Below are 18191 nucleotides of genomic sequence, written 5' to 3'. Positions count from 1 at the left end.
TATAGTTAAAAAATTAACCTAATAAAATTTAGAAAACTCAAGGTAATTTTTTTATTCATAATTTTAATTCGTTATTAAATAAATTTTTATATTCTTTTGATAGACCAAGATGCAGAATTACAAAAAAAATTTAATTGGTAATACACAATTTATATATTATATAAAATCAATTTTTTTTTAATTTTTAATTATTTTTTTGTGCAGTCATCACTCATTTGACTGGTTTGATGCTACTGTCTATTCCTTTCTCTTCTGTATTAATCGTTTAATCTTAGAATGTTTATTAAATCCTATATTTTCAAATATACGTTTTATATAACTCAAGTTTTCCCCTTTTCCTTCTATATGTTTCTTTACCTCCAAATTAACTAAACATGTATGAGTAACGAATACAATGCTAGTTTATTTTACAAGATTCTCCTCTCCTACAAATTTCTCAATTTTCCTACACGTCTTGTTCTAATTTTAACGATCCATGTAGTTTTTAATACTCTCCTGTAACACTACACATCAAAGGCCTCTGTTTTCCTTTACTGTTTTTCCTATTATCCTTGCTTCATTACTATAAAGCGCGACATTTCAACACAAATATTTTCAAAATTTGTTTTCAATTAAAAATTTTTTTCTTTTCTTCATGAAATTTCTTTCTCCTTATAAGTCTACTTTAATATCTACATTATTTTTTTCGACTTTTATAATATTACCATAAAATAGCAAAACTATATAATTTTTAATATATTATATTCACATATTTCAATATTTAATACCTGATTATGTTATATTTTTTTTAAATTCCTTAGAATAATTTAATTATAGAAAATTCTACTGACATTTTAATTTGTTTTCCTTGTTCCTCTCAATTAATGAAAATTAAATTGCTTTATTTCCATTAATTAGCGTAAATCAGTTTATGAATTATCTATTGTACATGAGGAAAAAGAATATGAAAAATAACAGGCTTAAAAAATAAAATAATATTACTTATAAAAAAATATATATAATTACTTAATTATTTGTAATATTATACATTTATGATTATATTAATTACAGTACGTAAATCTACGAAAAGCTAATCAAAGTTTTTTTCTGTTATACTGTTACATATATTTAATGTATATTCAAATAGGTTTAAAAATATTAGGAAGACGGGTAAGTTCAGATATCTTGGCGAAGTAATAAAAATCAAATGGGGTAGCTAGCGAGGCAAATAAAGCTAGAATAAATAAACTACAGAAGGCCTTTAAAAAAATGTATATAAAAAAAGAGGATGGGAAAGATTCGACATTATACCACAATGGTCAGGTCTAGTCGGATATAATGTATAACTCTAAATCAAGGAGAAATCGATAAATTAAATTAGCTGAGTGGAAAATACTAAGAAAGATACTCGGATACTGGAAAACCGATGAGGGTTGGAGATTACAGAAGAACGAAGAACTCTACTACCGTATCACAGATGCCATTAAAAAAAGAAAATTGACCTTTTTAGCGCACTTGACTAGAATGGATGAAAAGAGATTGACAAAAAGGATTTTCAAGAAGACCGATAGAAACAAAACGTAAATTAAGTGGTTTCCTCAGGTGAAAAAATATCTCGTCATTGCAGAGATAAATCCAACAGATGTAAGGTAAATATAACATTTAGGAAGAAGATTCAAGTTTGTGAAGGTTTTCAGAATTGAACCAAAGAGTGTAGCAGTAAAAAATGATCCGCCAAAAAGGAAGGAACAATATAGTTTGAAAATTAAGTTGGAAGAATAGGAGATCAGCCAGGAATTAACTGTTAAACTTGGTCCTGCAGTGGCCGGTAATGAGAGAAAAAAAATAGTGCAATAAAACTAAGTACAGAAAATCAAAGCTATCTTAAAGTTTAGATGCGCAGTAGTCAATTTGCCAGTCGAAAGCAGAATAAAATTCTGATATGTTACACAGTGATCTCTACCAACGCCAATCATTTTGATTCTAATTTTAATATTAACCTGCCTATTAATTTATACCATACACACCTTTGCACTCTCTCTACACAATAACTCTTATCAATACTTTAAAACACTTATGTTAAATAATAAAAATTGAGTAATAAAACTATTTTCATAAAAATAGTAGTATTTTATTATTTATTTAACTTCGGACATTTTTTCTGTTAGATCACACAATATTCAGATAAAATTGCTCCTTAATAACAATGTAAAATTTTTATTTTTTATTATATCATTAAATTGAATAAATTATATAATTTGTTTTTTAAAAATCGTTAAATTATATCCTCTGCTATTTTTAATGTTTCACTCTAACACTTTTTATTTTTAGTATTGGATATTAGAAAGCGTTAGCAATGCGTAATAGTTTTACGTTTATTTTTTATTACCTCTTTTAGATATCTTTACATATTCTTTCCGTTTAATATCAGTACATAATAAAAGTTTTTAATGATATTAATATTTACTATTATAAAAATTAAAAAAAAAAAAATATTAATAATCTCTTATAATAATAAAAATACTTAATTTAATAATTAAACATATTTTAATAATTCTCATTTTCTCCTCCTAAAATCGTAATTCTTCCTGATACCTCAGGATATATAGGTGATTTATGTATTACATATTCCATTATAGCTTTTGTATCAGTCACACCTGAAAGAAAACTTTTATCTATTAATTAATCATAGAATATATTACGTTAAGTTGTTTAAATTAAATAATTTACTTAAATCAGCCTATTGTTGGTACTGGCCATATTCCTTTACTGTTGAAAAATGATAACGAAAGTAGAAAATAATAAATTATACGGCATTACAATTTATTATTAGTTGAAAATTTTTTAGAATAATTTTGATAAAATCAAATCACCATATACCATAAATTGATATAATAATTAATTATTAAAGTGATTTTTCATTGATTATCTTAAATATACATAATGATTCCAAATTTCACGGCAATTTCTCGGGAGATGATTCTATAGCTAAAAATAAGAAAAAAAGTTCATATAAACGTAGGTCAAGTAACGATTCGTTAGCGAATTTCGGCTCACGAAACATTTAGTTCTGCTTTCTGCTCCCTCTGTGAAATTAAACCGTACTAAAATTCTTGGGATAAAAATTGAGGAGTAAATTTGGTGTTTACTTATGGTTTTTTATCTAAGAAATTAAATAAAAGTAATCCCAGACCTCTATCTTACGTAGGTTTTAAGAAAAATGGGATGCATTAAATAATAAAGAAAACAATTTAATTCTCTCATTTTCTCTCTCCTGTTTCCTTAATCCTCTTGGGAGCTCACTCTCTGTTATTTCCCCCTCAATTATTGAAAAACATTTCTAAGAATGTTTTATCTCTTCCAACAAGTGATTATTTGTTTTCGTTGAAAAGAAGATTAAATAACATATTGGTTTCTACTTTCAATAATTGTTAACCTATCATATTTTGTTCTACTGGAAGAGTTTGTACGGCAATTATTATTTTTTCTTCTAAATATATATATATACTTGTTTGTCTTCATGTACCTTTTCGAATCATCAGGGAATTGCATTTATGTTATATTAAACAATATCTCTTACATTTTGTTTTTTTTTTTTTTTTTTAAATTAAATGCTGTAATCTATCAGCATTTAATTTTACGATAGAAACAAGTATAGTCAATCGTGACTTTATTACCTCTTGTAGTTTTGATTAGTAATTATTATAGAACGCACCTACTACACTATTCGTTTGAAAAAAAATTAGTTGATATTTTTACCTTCTTTATTAAAAATACATTTATTATTATTATTATTATTATTATTACTATTACTATTATTATTATCATCATCATCATCAACCCACACTTTCACAGCTTTTTCTTTTGCCGGTGACATTTCCTAAACTCGGAGTAATTTATACCAACGAGATTAGGCTTGCTACTGTTGACTAAGTGCCTTCCGGGCAAATGGCAGGTGTCAATTATACGCTCCTTTGCATTAGCGCGAAGGTCTTCCACTGGATCTTCAGTTTTTCAAGACTGCTGTGCAAAGTAGATGGTATTATTCCCTCCGCAGATATAATTATCGGGATTATATAAACTTCTTTTTTATTCCACATTTCTTTAATTTCAAAAGCAACATCTGTATATTTCTGCAGCTTCTCATTGTGTTTAATGTTTTTGTTACTTGATGGGATGGCTACATCTATTAAGTCGGTTAGTTTATCCATTTTGTCACTACTACTATATCTGGCTTATTACAAGTGATTGGTTTTGCTGTTACAATTCCTTGGTTCCAGAAAAGTTTTGCGTTGTTGTTCTCCAAAAAGGAGGCTGGCTCATTAGTACAATAGGGCCTATTTTGAAACTCTAACTTGTATCTATTGCAGAGTTGTACGTGTACAATTTTTGCTACGTTATTGTGCCTCCTGGTGTACTCCGTCGGAACTAGAATCAAACAACCAGTGATTATATGGTCTATTCTTTCATTGTGTTACATACATAGCCTAAATTTGTTGATATTTTCTTTAAGAATAAATTTCTTAAAATTTCTTGTTGCTACTACTTGATCATGTATGCTACATATAAACTCCTCCGTCTCGGAATGTAACTATGTTTGCACAAGCCAATTGTTTGAAGCTGCTTTGTCGACTCCTTCCTAGTCTAGACGGTGCCTATATCTCCCAAGCAGCTCTTTCCTTCCCCAATCTAGAATTTTATCTGCATTGTTCTCTTTCTTGTGTTCTACGTTGTTAGTCCTGTTGGCTAGGTTTAATGGCGTATGCCGCTACGATGGCTTGATAGAAGGGGTGTTGCTTGCTATGGAAGTAATCCCTTAAGTTTTCGTTCTGGCCGTAGCATAGATTTTTAATATCGAGTACTACTCTCTACTCTTCCACCTTCCTTTATCAGGAGCGTGAATCTTTCTTTTGACGAGTGGATATGATGGGACTTTTCTTGGTAGAATATTTTTGTAGTGACTCGTCTAACTCTGTTTCTTCTTCTTCTTATTATTATTATTGTTATTATTATTCATTTTTGCTCTTAAGGACAGTGTTTAAACTTGAATATTTCATGATTATGCGATCCTAAGTTGTTTTCTCCTTTTTTTCTCTTCCCAAAATCTCTAAATTTTACATTCTTTGACTGTGTTCCTGTTTCCTTTGTTCTTTCCAGTTTGCTCCTTTTTCTTCTTTTCTTTCATTTCTAATTTTGTGTTCATAATTCTGTTTCTAACTTTTCTTCTTTCTCCATCATTTCTCTGTTGATTCCTGTTTGTCTTAAGTCCTCTTCTATTTCGGGATGCCAATTGGTTTTCCTGACTGAGCCGTTCACTACATCATAGATCTTCTTCTTGAGTCTGTTGTTATTCATTGACTCTATCTGCCTGTAGAATGTAATTCTGCACTTTTTTATCATGTCTATGAGAATGTCCGTTCGTTCATATAATTCCCTGGTTGGTCTCTTCATCCATAAGCCATCTCTGCGTACTGCTCAAAAACGTTTTCTAAGTATCTTCCGTCTACTTCTTCTGTTTCTGTGATGTCTGATGCTCTAACTGTGGTAGTTCTGATGTGTACAGACCCTCCGATAGCACAACTGTCTGCACAACTGTCTTATAGTGAAGGAGTTTCGCCCGATTCAATATACTTCGCTTGTTAGTGCAACCATGTGATCTTTTTTATTTTATTGTCAATAAACAGCTTTACCTTATTTTCTTACATTTATTTATTATTAAATAAGTTTGATTTTATTTTAAATAACGTATATTATTGATAAATAAAATATATTTATTGATTAGAAGAATAAACATCTCTATCAAAAACAAAACAGTCATCATCTATACTAAATTGTAATATATTTTTACTCATAATTTAAATTTATAAATTCTTACCAATAGGATTAGCAGCTAATCGTTTTTGTTTAATTATAGTGTATCCATCCCCACCTTCAGCAATAAGTTTACTTGTTAAAACTGTATAGACTTTAGTAGTAACAAGAGGTGTATATCTTGGAACTTTACAAGCACCACATCTCAATTTTATACTAACAACTCTATTACCTGGATCTTCGGTAATATTATATGTCACTTGCATTCCTGAAAAAAAATTTAAAAAAAATTATTATTTTATCTTTTGTAAAAACTTTTATTCTAAAATTTTAAATATCCAAAACGAATAGAAAATGAAAACACTCAGTCTAAATAATGTTACATTCTTTTAGTAAATCTATATATATAAATAACACATATTAGCTTTACAATAAAAATAAAAGAACATTTAAAATGTTTAAAATACATCAGTGTTAATTTTACGAAAGTTTGTAGATTTATTTAAATGGAAACAAAGCTTTCCAGTCGTGTGAAATTTTGTCATAGTTCTGTATACTAGATCATGTAAAGAATGGGGTGTAGTAGACAGGGATTTATTTCAACAATAATCTCTTAGACCACTAGTCAACTTATTTACAGTCTCCTTAACAGTTCGGAAACGAGGTCCTTGAAGATATCCAGACAAGATAATACCACTACTCCTTCAAGGTCTACTAACCTCTCCAGTATTTTAGACGGACTTAAAGTGTGTAGTCAATTTTGCTCAATTCCTATGTTTACATTTAGGGAATAAGACCTCCTTAGTACAACAAAAGGAAAGAGTTAATGTAAGTGGACTATCTAAACAAATAAAAAAAGTGATCGCTGTGGGAGATCAAACCTAGTCTAGGGTTAGGCTTGTTAAAAGGCCTTCAAAAAAAAGGAAAACCTTTTTGAGTACCGAATAGTTTTCTAATTCTACCTGATACATATATTTATATTAAAATTTATGGTATAATTTCATTTTCATAATTCTTCTTTCTTTTTGTAAACATCACGTAAAAAATAAAATTTACTTTTTCTAAAAAAAAAAAATATAAAAAAATAATAAAGTATTCAAATATGTATATATAATTTATTGATTAAAATATACGTACTAAATTTTACAAAAATACATTAAAAAATTAGGTAATTGTAATAAAATTAGATTTAAGTTAATTCTTGGATTCAAATTTATTATTTACTGATATTGAGGTATAAAATTTTCGTAATTTAGATAATTTATTAACAATTTTTTTATGAACAAAATCTTTTTGAAAATCTCTGATAAAATCATAAAAATGGCATGTAACTTTGGTTATTGCCAATTCTCGGAAAGTGCAGGCCAAAGAAGAACGAAGAGGTCATCGGAAGGAGAAGAAGAAAAAGAAGATGAAGAAGAAGGAAGACCCTCTACTCGACCCAACATAACGGACAGGAGTCCGGAAAAGAGCCCAGCAGAGATGCGTCCTGAAAGGCAGCCATCACAGAAGTGGATGAAGAGTTTCTTCTTAACCTTTCCTTTAAAACTTACAATTAAATTAAATTAAATCAGCAACTGCGACCCCTCTGGAGAAGGGGGCGCATTGCTCCCTCCATATAGTTAGTGCCCTGTTGTGGCGTATTCCTGCTAGCCTATGAAGCGTTAGCACCGAAAGGACTTCAGTGGAAGGGGAATTACCTCGGGAGGACAAGTTTCATAAGCCTAGCCTTCCGCGGTCGGCCCATTAAATGGGTTCGATAACGCTGGTTTAACAACGGATTGGAATGAATTAAATCCGTCCTTAAAAACACAAAATATAAAATAAGACAAAAATTGAAAAATTAGACCCGTCACTTAAAATAAACCTTTAAAAACACGCCCGATAGAATCATCCAGCAGCAAGGGACACTGTCCAGGTTCTGCGATCCGTAGGGAGAATCTATAAACTCCCGCCAACTTTGCATTCCATTCTATTCCAAAATCATAAAAGAACTTTTGAATAGTCAAGATTAGAACAGTGAAGTATTTTCCTTCCTTTTATTTTCCCGTCTAGATAGCGCTGTAGAAGAGCTACAGATCTGGAAGGGAAAGTATGATAATAAGTCCTATTTGACCATATGCGGTTTTCACCGGATCTTTAAGTTTTGACACCTACGGAACCCAAAAACCCCAAAATGGATGGAAATTTTTTGGATATTCGTATGTACGTGTATGTGTTTTCTGTGTTGGCCTCTAAATCACCTTATATCTCAAGAACTACTGGACCGATTTTGACCAAACTTGATCAGATTACTTCGTCTATATATGAGGCATTGGTGCCGTTAAATTTTCAAGTTTAAAGATCGAGGGGGTGAGGCTGTAGAGCAAAGTCACCCGCAGTAACTCGAAATTTCGCCTGATTAAAATCATATTTTTCTTATGCGCATTTGTTAACAATTAAAAAATAATAATATTTACAAAAAAGTTTTTTCAAAATCGCACCACCCCCCAAAAAGAAAATGTTCTAAACTTTGAAGCTTTATTGTGATTATATAATGGTTATTTTTCATTGTGATTTCTTCTATTGTTGTCTAATTGCTCATATAAATTAAATTTTATTAAATGGGTGCCCCAAACCCCACCAAACTACCAGAACCGAAAGAAAATCATGCATTTTTTAACATCTTTCCTATTTCCCTTTTTTTATTGCAATCAAGACCCCTTTTAAAAAAATATTTTTTATGAAATTGAACTTTGACTCCTACTTTGTGATTCGTACAAAAAGTAACAAATACGATCATGTGAGGTATCAATTTATACAGTTTCAAGAGCGCTGAAACGATTTTAATATTTAAATTCGTTATTTTAATCTCAAGTTAATATTATTATCTTGTAATTATAATGTAGGATTTTTTTTCAATATATCATTAATATATTAATTATATTTTATTTATAAATAGCCGTGTGACGGGAAAATCCTTCAACTGTGCTGTCAGTTTTTTTTTATATCTATTTTTTATTATAATTTATATTATTAACATTAAATTTAGAATTTTTAAAATAAGTATTAAATCAAACTTTAATTAAATCAAAGTTATATACTTGACCGATATAATTTGACTGATATTGTGAAAATCATTTTGTAAGCTCACAACTTATGTATAAGAAAGATAATTTACCTGATATTTGTAAAAAACAACCAGACCATCCTTTATGTGATGTGTTATATTTAGCCACATTCCATTCCAAAGCTTGTAATAAATCTTGACCTCTTATTTGTATTTTATATATTTCATTATTGTATGGTAAAGCTGTCATTATATCACCAAGCGTCATAACATCTTTAAAAAAAGTCATAATATATTATAAATTTTATTTAAAAATATATGTATATATATAAAATATTTGTATATAATATAAATTAATTTTAAGTGGCATTTTTAAAGAATTTTAAAATATTTTCTTTAATATTTTATAGAAAACAAGACGAAAAATTATGAGAAAAAAAAATTAATCTTTTCTATCAAATTTCACTGTCATCCTTCACTTAAAGGAGACTTGTTTTCAGCCTCTTTTCACTAATCGTCTTTTTTCTGAAAAGAATCGTGCCTGATAAGTGACAAAGTGAAATGGAATGCTACCATGAACAATAAACATCGTCCTATTAAGTACGCCATATCACCTTGGAGCTCTTCATGCAGGAATAACCGTCGAGAGAAGGTTAATATTTGCCGTTTGCATATAGTCCATACTCATGAATATCTCTCATGATTCAGACTTATGCACCCGTTTTGTGTTCGCTGCGACTGCCAACTAACTATACACCGAATCCTCGTGGATTGTATCTGTTATGCGGCTTTGCGTCGGAAGTATAAACTAGGTGCTAACTTCCGAAATATGTTAGGGAATACTGAGACGACGTTATCGAATGTTTTGTGATTTTTTAAGGCCGCCCGTTATATTCCGGTATTTGATTTTTATTATAGTATATTTAGGAATTTTACATCAGTCTAATTTATAAGTTAATTTTAATTGTTTACGATAGTAATATTGTGTCCGGGCGCTGATAACGACACTTAATTGTGCGCCCAGAAAAAAATGGCGTCATCTGTCACCTGGCGTCAATGGCGTCACCTTATTAAATACAAAAAAATTAAATAATTTTTCTACTGGAAAATTGTTATCCAGAATCCACAATGATTTAATTTTGCTTTGATTATATAATTAAATTCTACGTAATATTTTAAGTAATTTGAATCAGTTTCATTTCCCCGGTTTTTCTCTTTCCCTTCCGGGAATAATTATAAGCTTTTTAATAAAAATTATTCTTAATACCCTTCCATTACGTAGAAGTTTTTTTTTTTTTAATTTTACTCTGTAAAAAGATATATTTCACTTCAAGTCTTTATTGAGAAGTAAAGTATTTGCTACACGTATTCCCTTAAAATATCTTTGGAAAGTCATTTCAGTAGCTTGGATAACACTTGACTCTTGACCTTTTAATCCTTAAGTTTCACGATCTTACACACAAGAGAATAGCCTACAGTAACGGTTGTAATAAATTTATAATAATTTAATTGATTCTACTAACGCTTAAATTTTTGTTCGTTGCTGTACAGAAAACGTTTAAGAATTTCTCTACTAATTATTTTTATTATAAATTAACCCTTCCAATGCAAAATAGTTTATCTCCTATACATGTCTTATCTCCTATTTATGTCTTTAAGGACAGGTGATAAAATATAATTATTAAATGTTAACCGGGTATACCTTTGAAAAATTTAGTGTTTTTGAACAATTTAATGTTTTTTTTTTTTTATATGAACCTTTTATACTATATATAATATAGAATATCTCCCTTTGTACGTATATCTTTTTACATTTCGTTCTAAAGCTCAGCACATGCTAATTAAAATTAAATAATTCTTTAGCACGGTATTTGTTGAAAATATTTTACATATAAATTTTTTTCCGGATATCGGTGTAATCTTAAACCAACAGTTTTTGAAATTTATGATGATATTTTAGTTGTTCATTAAAGACTTTATTATAAGAGGTTGGTATATAGTTCACGAAAATTAAATGTTTAAGATTTTATAATTTACTAAAATAAAATCTATGACAAGTATTAAAGCATTTAGTATTTGAACAATAATCCGCTCTTAATTAATTCTGAGATTTCAAACGAAGTTCTGTTCTTCATAATAAAGCGAAATATTAATTTGAATTTCAACTGAGAATTCCCTACCAAGTAATAAGTAAGTATATGTACTCGTAATAATCACAGATAATTAAAATTAACAAATCCTAGAATAATTTTCATTAGCTTATTTGGAAAACATAAAACAAAGTTTTTTTTTCATATTAAGTCTCATTTAAAATGATTATTTTGTCTGAAAATAATAATTTATGACATTATTTTAATTATTATAGAGATAAATAGCTAATAAAATGATTATTTATTCGATGTCAACGGAAATAACGTTACTTTGCTACATAATTCCCGGTTACATTTAAGCACGTGTCCCATACTTCTGTGAGTATTTCATTCCAGTAGTAAATAATTGTTCATCTTCCTGTCTGATTCATTCTTGTTCATTCACTATTGATCCCTTCATTGTTGGCTAATCTGGTGGCATGTAAACAATTTTTGAGAAAAACAAACAAAAAACCTGTGGTGGTCCGAGAATGGGAATGTAAGGTGGATTTGGCAACACCTCCCGAGCTGTGTTGAATATCGTCTCGCGGTATAGGGAAGGTGGAGTTACCATGCAGAAGAATTACGCCTTTTGAGAAAGAATCAGGACTTTTTTCCTTATTGCAGAGTTTTCTCTATTTTCTAGAATGCCTTAATAAATATTCGCTGTTAATTTACGTTGATCTTCCAAATCATTATAGTCTTAAAACACCATTTGTGTTATTCTACCACCTAACGTGTAGGTGTAAGTTTAGAATTTTTCCTAACGGGAAAACTCTGCTGGTTGGATTTCGTTTCAAAATTATGAGTCCACGTTTCATCATGAATTACTATGCGATCGAAAAATATTATTATCTTCTGCGAAAAACTGTTATTTAAGTTTAGTATAAAAATAAATTCGAGTGTCCTTGTGATTTTGATTCGACTATCTTGGAACCACCCTGTGGTAATTTAGCTTATTATGCACAATGAAATGAAATATTTTCATATTCGTACTACAAATTTCAGCATTTTTATAAATTTTTATACGTCAGTACCTGCAAATAAGATCATTAGTTCTGGGTTCTACGTAATTTTTTTTTTATTTTTATTCTACGTTAATATTTTTGTAGAAATATTAACGTAGAATAAAAATAGAAGAATTTTGTTATTTGGGAAGTAGAATTACTAAAGATGGACGAAGCAGGAGCGATATAAAATGCCGAATAGCACAAGCGAAACGAGCCTTCAGTAAGAAATATAATTTGTTTACATCAAAAATTAATTTAAATGTCAGGAAATGATTTTTGAAAGTATATGTTTGGAGTGTCGCTTTATATGGAGGTGAAACTTGGACAATCGGAGTATCTGAGAAGAAAAGATTAGAAGCTTTTGAAATGTGGTGCTATAGGAGAATGTTAAAAATCAGATGGGTGGATAAAGTGACAAATGAAGAGGTACTGCGACAAATAGGTGAAGAAAGAAGCATTTGGAAAAATATAGTTAAAAGAAGAGACAGACTTATAGGCCACATACTAAGGAATCCTGGAATAATCACTTTAATATTGGAAGGACAGGTAGAAGGAAAAAATTGTGTAGGCAGGCTACGTTTGGAATATGTAAAACAAATTGTTAGGGATGTAGGATGTAGAGGGTATACTGAAATGAAACGACTAGCACTAGATAGGGAATCTTGGAGAGCTGCATCAAACCAGTCAAATGACTGAAGACAAAAAAAAAAAAAATATTTGTGTTTCAACATTACCTCATATGTCTTAAATTATTTGTTTCTTTGTTATTTTTTTAAATTAGTAATTAAGAATTTAAAAATAATTTTAATTAAGCCTATTTATAAAATTAAAATAGATCAAATTTAAATAATTTAACACCATAATGTTTTATTAGTTTGAAAGAGATTGGTTTTTAATGAATTACATACATTAAAGTTACCATCTTCAATTAGTCTATACGTTGTGTAAAGATTTATAAATTTTTCATATGCAATTAATATAATTTGAGTTTAAGCCAAGAAAGAGATAATATAATAGTACTAGCTCAAAATAATTTATCATTTTCGGATGGATTAGTCCTGTACAAGTTAATTAAAATGAAGTTTTCCAGTTTTTATAAATATATCAGTAATTCACTATACTTTGTCAGAAAAGTTTAATCCAATATATTTTCTTCAAATACAGTAATTAAAAAAAAAAAACGAGATTAATTATGGGAAAAATTTTAATTTACGTATCATTAACACATTTTCTGCTCAATTTTACAATAAAATATTTTTTAACTCATTCAATTAACTATTGATATCACTTCATCTACAGTTACTGTTGGTAATTAATAATTAAACTTTTAACGAGTAAAAATCACAAGCTGAAATTAACCCGAGATCTTCTGGATAAAAGAAAGACAGTTTTCCACTCTGTCAAGAAAACCGGGATTATAATTTTTTTTTCATTTTGATAATATATGAATTTTGCATGAGAAGATAGGAAATAAAAGAAGAATATTATAAATAATGAAGGTAACGAAATCAGTCGATTATAAGGTCGTTTTGAAGTCTATAACCTTCGGGAAAATTCCACACTTTTTTTGTTATTAATTCGATCAAAACAGAATCAACATACACGCAATAAATAAATATAAGTCTCCAAAAGTATGCTACACAAATTACCATAGCCTAACTGCATTGTTTTACACTGGGAAACAGCCGAAGTTACAAACAAATATAAGCTGGAATTATACAGCGTGAATCCAAAAGAATGACCCGATTTCAAAACCTTTTGACCCATGCACGGTAATGAAATTTTCACCATTTGAAAGTATCCGTCCTAGAGTTTCAAATACCTGCCGCCAGATTTCAGTACTAGAGCTCAAACGTACAGTAACTGTCGTAAACAGCAAGCCGTCTATACAACTGAAGACGTTTTATGATCTACAATTTAGCAAGATGAGTCCGTGAAAACGGTTCAGTTGCGTTTCAAGATCGATCCATCATCCGCTAAGAACATTCGTCCCTGTGATAATTAATTTGAAGAATCGGGCTGTTTATCTAAGGGGAAGAGTCCATACTTCAGAGGAAAATGTACAACTAACTCAAAAAGTATAACCCTTATAGGATATGTGAATCAAAGTGTTTATGTTCCATTATTACCTGCTAATTTGGATTTGCTGAAAAAAAATCAGCTGCAATAACTTCTGTTGCAGAAGACTGTCACAACGCGTTGTAGAAGAACTCAGCTATCATCTTGGTGTTATCCGTGCAACAGATGGAGAGTATTTAAAATTGTATAATTTAGTAAAATATTAAAAATTTTTGAACTGCGCGGAATTGTAACACATTTTTATTATGAAATATGTTCCTTTTCTTATCTTCTCTCCACTTTTTCTCATTATGGATTCTGTAGATACCTGCTAGATATTTTATATCACCCACGGGGCTGGTCTAGTGGTGAACTCATCATCGCAGATCAGTTGATTTTGAATTCGAAAGTTCTAGCGTTCAAGTCCTAGTAAAGGCAGTTACTTTTATACGGATTTGAATACTAGATCTCGGATACCGATGTTCTTTGGTGGCTGGATTTCAATTAACCACACATATCACAAATGGTCGACCTGAGACTACACTTCATTTACATTCATACATATCATCCTTATTCATTCTATAAAGTAATATTTTACGGTGGTTCCGGAGGCTAAACAGAAACGAGAGAGATATTTTATATGAGATTACTAGGACCTTAATGAAACACCAGCACATCCTCCTTTAGTTATATGTATATTCCAAATTGGAATTATATAAACATTTAAAAGTACTTATTATTAGATAAAACTGGTCTGTTTCATTTTTTCAAATGTCAAAATCAATATTTTTTTTAACTACGATAAAATTACAAGTCGGAAAAATAAATAAATTGTGTGGTTAAACAAAAAATGAAGACTTTGCTAGTCAGAAACATTACCTCGTATCTCGCATCAAAAATATTTAATACCTTACCTGACATTTTTTTTATCTAAAGCTGAGATGAAAAAATTCAAATTAATTTAAAAATATTATTTATCAAGCGTTGAGAATTCGATGAGCAGAAGCTTCAACAGTATTTGTAATTTAATTTAATCGTGGACTTCGTTGATCTGAACCAGATTACGACTCTTCATTTTGTTTTCTTATCCCCTGTTATTTTTTTTCGTTCTTTTATGTTTTTCTTTTAATTTAATGAAGTTAACGTATTTTATGCTCTCATATAGGATTTATACAATACCCTAAAGTAATTTTAGTCGTACATTATTACATTCCTATAAGTACTTGCTTTAGTCCTTTTAGGGAAGTGATACAGTTAGCATTGTTAAAAAAAAAAATATGTTTATTACAATTATTAATTTGTTAAAAAGATTGCAATATGAATGAAAATAAATAAATAAACCATATACGTTGTTATAAAATAAACACAAAAAATGAACCTGAAGATCAAAAATTAATTGAAATTTTCATAATATAAAAATATTAAAAAAAAATTAAAATAGACAATTTAAAACGAAAAAATTAGTAAAAATTTTTAATTAAAAAAGAAACAACGCTTACCCTCTTCTAGTTCAACCGATTTTCTAATGGCACCACTAGAAATCATACTAATTGGAGCATCTGTCCATCCTTTTTCACCGTTATATAATTTTGCATTCTAAAATAAAAATGGTAAAAATATAAGTTAAATAAAATGTAGCGTTATTTTTATTATTATTATTATTATTATTATTATTATTATTATTATTATTACTATTATAAAATAGTATGCAATTAATTAATATAAAAATATTTTTTTATTATTTTTATTTGACCTATTTTATAAAAATAAATAAAAATATAAGGTAATATCTTTTTGAAAAATTCTCTCCTTGAATCAATTTTTTTTAAATTCTTTTGTTATTATTTAACGTTTTGAATTCATTATATGGAATTGGTTAAGACATGAAGTAAAATTTTAATATAAAAGTAAGAAACTACGTTGATCCCTGATCAAAAACAATGTAACTCTATTATAAAAAAAAAAAAAATGTATTGGATAAATTCTTTTTTATCTAAGCAAAAATTTATCCGTAAAATATTCAGAAAATTTCGCAATATCTACATGCACTTTTATCGAATCTGAGTCCATTAAGATGCATCCTGTTTTGGTTTCCTGACATCATATACACACATCTACATGAAATCATTTATAAGTATATACTTGTAGCTTGTTACACTCTAGACCAGGTGGGTAGGATGTGTGTTCGCTGCTCCAACTTTATCTTAACTATCATATTCTGATGGTGTCAAGTTTATAAAACATTTATGTAATAGTTGTCAGAAGTTGTGTAACAGAGCAAATAGATTTACTAAAATAAATACAAAATTTGTGATGTACTCATATTTATAAACATATAAAAGTTGGTGTCAAGTTTATAATACATTTATGTAATAGTTGTCAGAAGTTGTGTAACAGAGCAAATAGATTTACTAAAATAAATACAAAATTTGTGATGTACTCATATTTATAAACATATAAAAGAACATGTCGTGAGTGATTCATAATCAACGCCTTGAAAAAACTAGAGAAGGTAAATTTATGAAAATTTATATACGCGTTCTTCTTACAGTGTAAAAAGGATTTTTTCAGATACCAAGGGTTAAATGGAATAACAATGAAATGTAATTTTTTTTTAAATTTCTTAGTACCAAATTAAGATATCGAGTTGATTTTTGGTGAGTGTAATTTTCATGTGAATATCTAAAAACTACTTTCTATATTTTTTGAGATTCTGTTTAAAGGTTAAAAATGAGGTTAAATTAAATTTTTACTATTTTTCGAATTTCACTGTAACAAATGAAGATATCAACAATATTATTAGTGTTCGTACGTAATCTTCATGTGAATATCTAAAAATTTGTTTCTAGATTTCTTAGGTAAAACAATTTCGAACAATGGTTGCAAATTTTACCCATTTCCGGCTATACTAAACGAGATATTAAGTAGATTTGAGCTTGAAAATACTCTTCAGATGAATATTTATTATTCTTTTTCCGGATTTTTTTTAAGTTTTAATATTTTATGGGGTAAAAAACGTAAGTTGCTTTTTATATTTTTATCGTTTTATGCTACAGCTATTAAACCAGTCTTTATGAGATTTAGTTACATTTTGATGGTATTTATGTTTGTAATTCTGATTATGTATTTTGCGTGCGAAGCCGCAAGGAGAAATCGAAAAACTAATTAGTAGTTACTTTACTGACGAAACTGTTATTCTGAAAAAATTACTATACACTGATAGTTTTACAAAATGAACAGGGTTTAATTTTTATTTATCATTAGTATTCTCAGAAGGTGCGCCTATTTCTTGTATAAATGGTGTAAAACACCGATACCCCTTTGCGAGTGTAGTGAAAATCAAACTGTTAAATACATCACAGAAGTTTGCCCTAGGACAACTTATGAAGGGACTCCTGAAGATTTCCTAATTGCGACTCCAGAATCCCTTCCCTCCCTTAATAATAATGAAAAATCTAACAAAAATGGAATAAAAAAATTACATAATGAAAAAAATTATATTTGATAAAATCCAACAGGCGAGTGACTAAAAATTACTACGAGAGACGTAAAGTTAATCATTTTAATTCCGTATTTTTCAGATACATTTAATTCTTTACTTTTTCGTATTGTCTGTAAAAAATAGCAATGAAGGTTCTATCTTTGTCATATTTTTCAGTAGTTTTTTTACGTAAAATTTAATTTAAAAGAAGAATATATAGTAATTTGACTTTCAAAAAATTTCTCAAATGATTACGTTATAGAAAGTATTAAAGGTAGCTAATGTAGCTTTACTATTAGGACTGGGTAGAAAATAATGTGTCTTTGAAAATCACTTAGCTAATATTTCTTCACTATTTGCATAATAGGAACGTTAAAAGAATTTTCTAAATTTTCCCTCTTCAACTGAACAGAAGTGAATTGTAATGTATTCTTTTTCTTTGATCATGTAACTAACTGTATTCTTCAAATCAATTCTTACAAATCCGACATCCTATACATAATTTACAATCTGAATAGAGAAAACGCTGATTTCGCAATTTCTTCCTTCAATTGTAACAAATCTGTCCAATTTACATTAAATCCTATGTTATAACTAAACCAATCTTAAAACCCTTTTAATATTATTAAAATTCTAGTTTTAATTTTTTTTCATACTTGAATTTATATTCTGGA

General features: G+C 28.8%; 1 protein-coding gene across 1 annotated transcript in view; it reads right to left on the bottom strand.

Annotated features, from left to right (window-relative positions):
• Positions 1-1139: 1139 nt before the first annotated feature.
• LOC142331368 (protein 5NUC-like) overlaps positions 1140-18191 on the bottom strand; it is a 75833-nt gene continuing 58781 nt past the window's right edge. The window contains exons 7-10 of the mRNA XM_075377219.1: positions 15536-15632; positions 8951-9112; positions 5855-6058; positions 1140-2636 (exon numbers count right to left, since the gene is read on the bottom strand). Coding sequence (XP_075233334.1) covers positions 2527-2636; positions 5855-6058; positions 8951-9112; positions 15536-15632 — 573 coding nt within the window. The 3' untranslated portion in view covers positions 1140-2526. The remainder of the gene's footprint in view (positions 2637-5854; positions 6059-8950; positions 9113-15535; positions 15633-18191) is intronic.

This window comes from Lycorma delicatula, chromosome 10 (genome assembly GCF_047948215.1).
Source record: "Lycorma delicatula isolate Av1 chromosome 10, ASM4794821v1, whole genome shotgun sequence".
NCBI lineage: Eukaryota > Metazoa > Arthropoda > Insecta > Hemiptera > Fulgoridae > Lycorma > Lycorma delicatula.
The sequence above is the reverse complement of the archived record's forward strand: the minus strand, read 5'-3'. Positions and strand labels throughout refer to the sequence as shown.